Source organism: Onychostruthus taczanowskii, unplaced genomic scaffold, assembly GCF_017590055.1.
Source record: "Onychostruthus taczanowskii isolate IOZ18803 unplaced genomic scaffold, ASM1759005v1 scaffold207, whole genome shotgun sequence".
Classification (NCBI taxonomy): Eukaryota; Metazoa; Chordata; class Aves; order Passeriformes; family Passeridae; genus Onychostruthus; species Onychostruthus taczanowskii.
The window spans coordinates 369,984-370,877 of record NW_024499318.1 but is presented as its reverse complement, the minus strand read 5'-3'; the positions used below and the strand labels follow the sequence as shown (position 1 = coordinate 370,877).

Sequence of the window (894 nt, the reverse complement as noted above, 5' to 3'; positions counted from 1 at the left end):
TCAGCGGGGGGCTGGGGGGTGCCGGGGGTGAAAAGAGGAGGTTTGGGGGTCACGGGAGGGTTTTGGGGGGAAAAGAGGAGATTTGGGGTCCCCCCCGAGCCCCCCCAGCGCGGGGGATGCCGGGAAGGGCCCCGCCCCCACCCAGCGGCCCCTGCGGCGCGGGGGGAGGGGCGGCGGGGCCGGACTGGGACGGACTGGGACATACTGGGGGATACTGGGGCAATCCGGGCTTGTACTGGGACAGTCTGGGACATACTGGGGTAGTCTGGGCTTGGACTGGGACAGTCTGGGCTTCTACTGGGCCGGACTGGGGGATACTGGGACAGTCCAGGTGATACCGGGACAGTCCGGGCTTGTACTGGGATAGTCTGGGCTGTACTGGGATAGTCTGGGCTGTACTGGGCCGGACTGGGACATACTGGGGGATACTGGGATAGTCTGGGCTTGGATTGGGATAGTCTGGGCTGTACTGGGCCGGACTGGGGGATACTGGGACAGTCTGGGACATACTGGGACAGTCAGGGCTTGGACTGGGACAGTCCAGCTGATACTGGGCTGGACTGGGACAGTCTAGGCTTATACTGAGCTGGACTGGGATGGACTGGGGGATACTGGGACAGTTTGGATGATACTGGGCTGTACTGGGTTATAGTGGGCTGTACTGGGTTATACTGGGCTGTACTGGGTTATACTGGGCCATACTGGGTTATACTGGGCCGTACTGGGCTGTACTGGGTTATACTGGGCCATACTGGGTTATACTGGGCCATACTGGGCCATACTGGGCCGTACTGGCGCCTCGGGCCGTGGATCCGTGCCCTCATGGAGCGCTTCGTGGCGGGGAGCCGGGCGGCCCTGCAGGTACGGGGGGCTGGGGGGCGTGGGGGGCTCGGG

The 894-nt window shown here is 63.9% G+C and overlaps 1 protein-coding gene across 3 annotated transcripts in view; it reads left to right on the top strand.

Moving 5' to 3' along the window:
- The window catches only part of PRUNE1 (prune exopolyphosphatase 1), a 4,515-nt gene that overhangs the window by 343 nt on the left and 3,278 nt on the right, over positions 1 to 894 (top strand). For 2 of the 3 annotated variants that reach the window (XM_041403946.1, XM_041403948.1), the window contains exon 1: positions 166 to 861. In XM_041403946.1, coding sequence (XP_041259880.1) covers positions 823 to 861 — 39 coding nt within the window. In that variant the 5' untranslated portion in view covers positions 166 to 822. Of the gene's footprint in view, positions 1 to 165; positions 862 to 894 lie in introns of those variants that run through there. The other variant, XM_041403947.1, reaches the window with a different exon arrangement.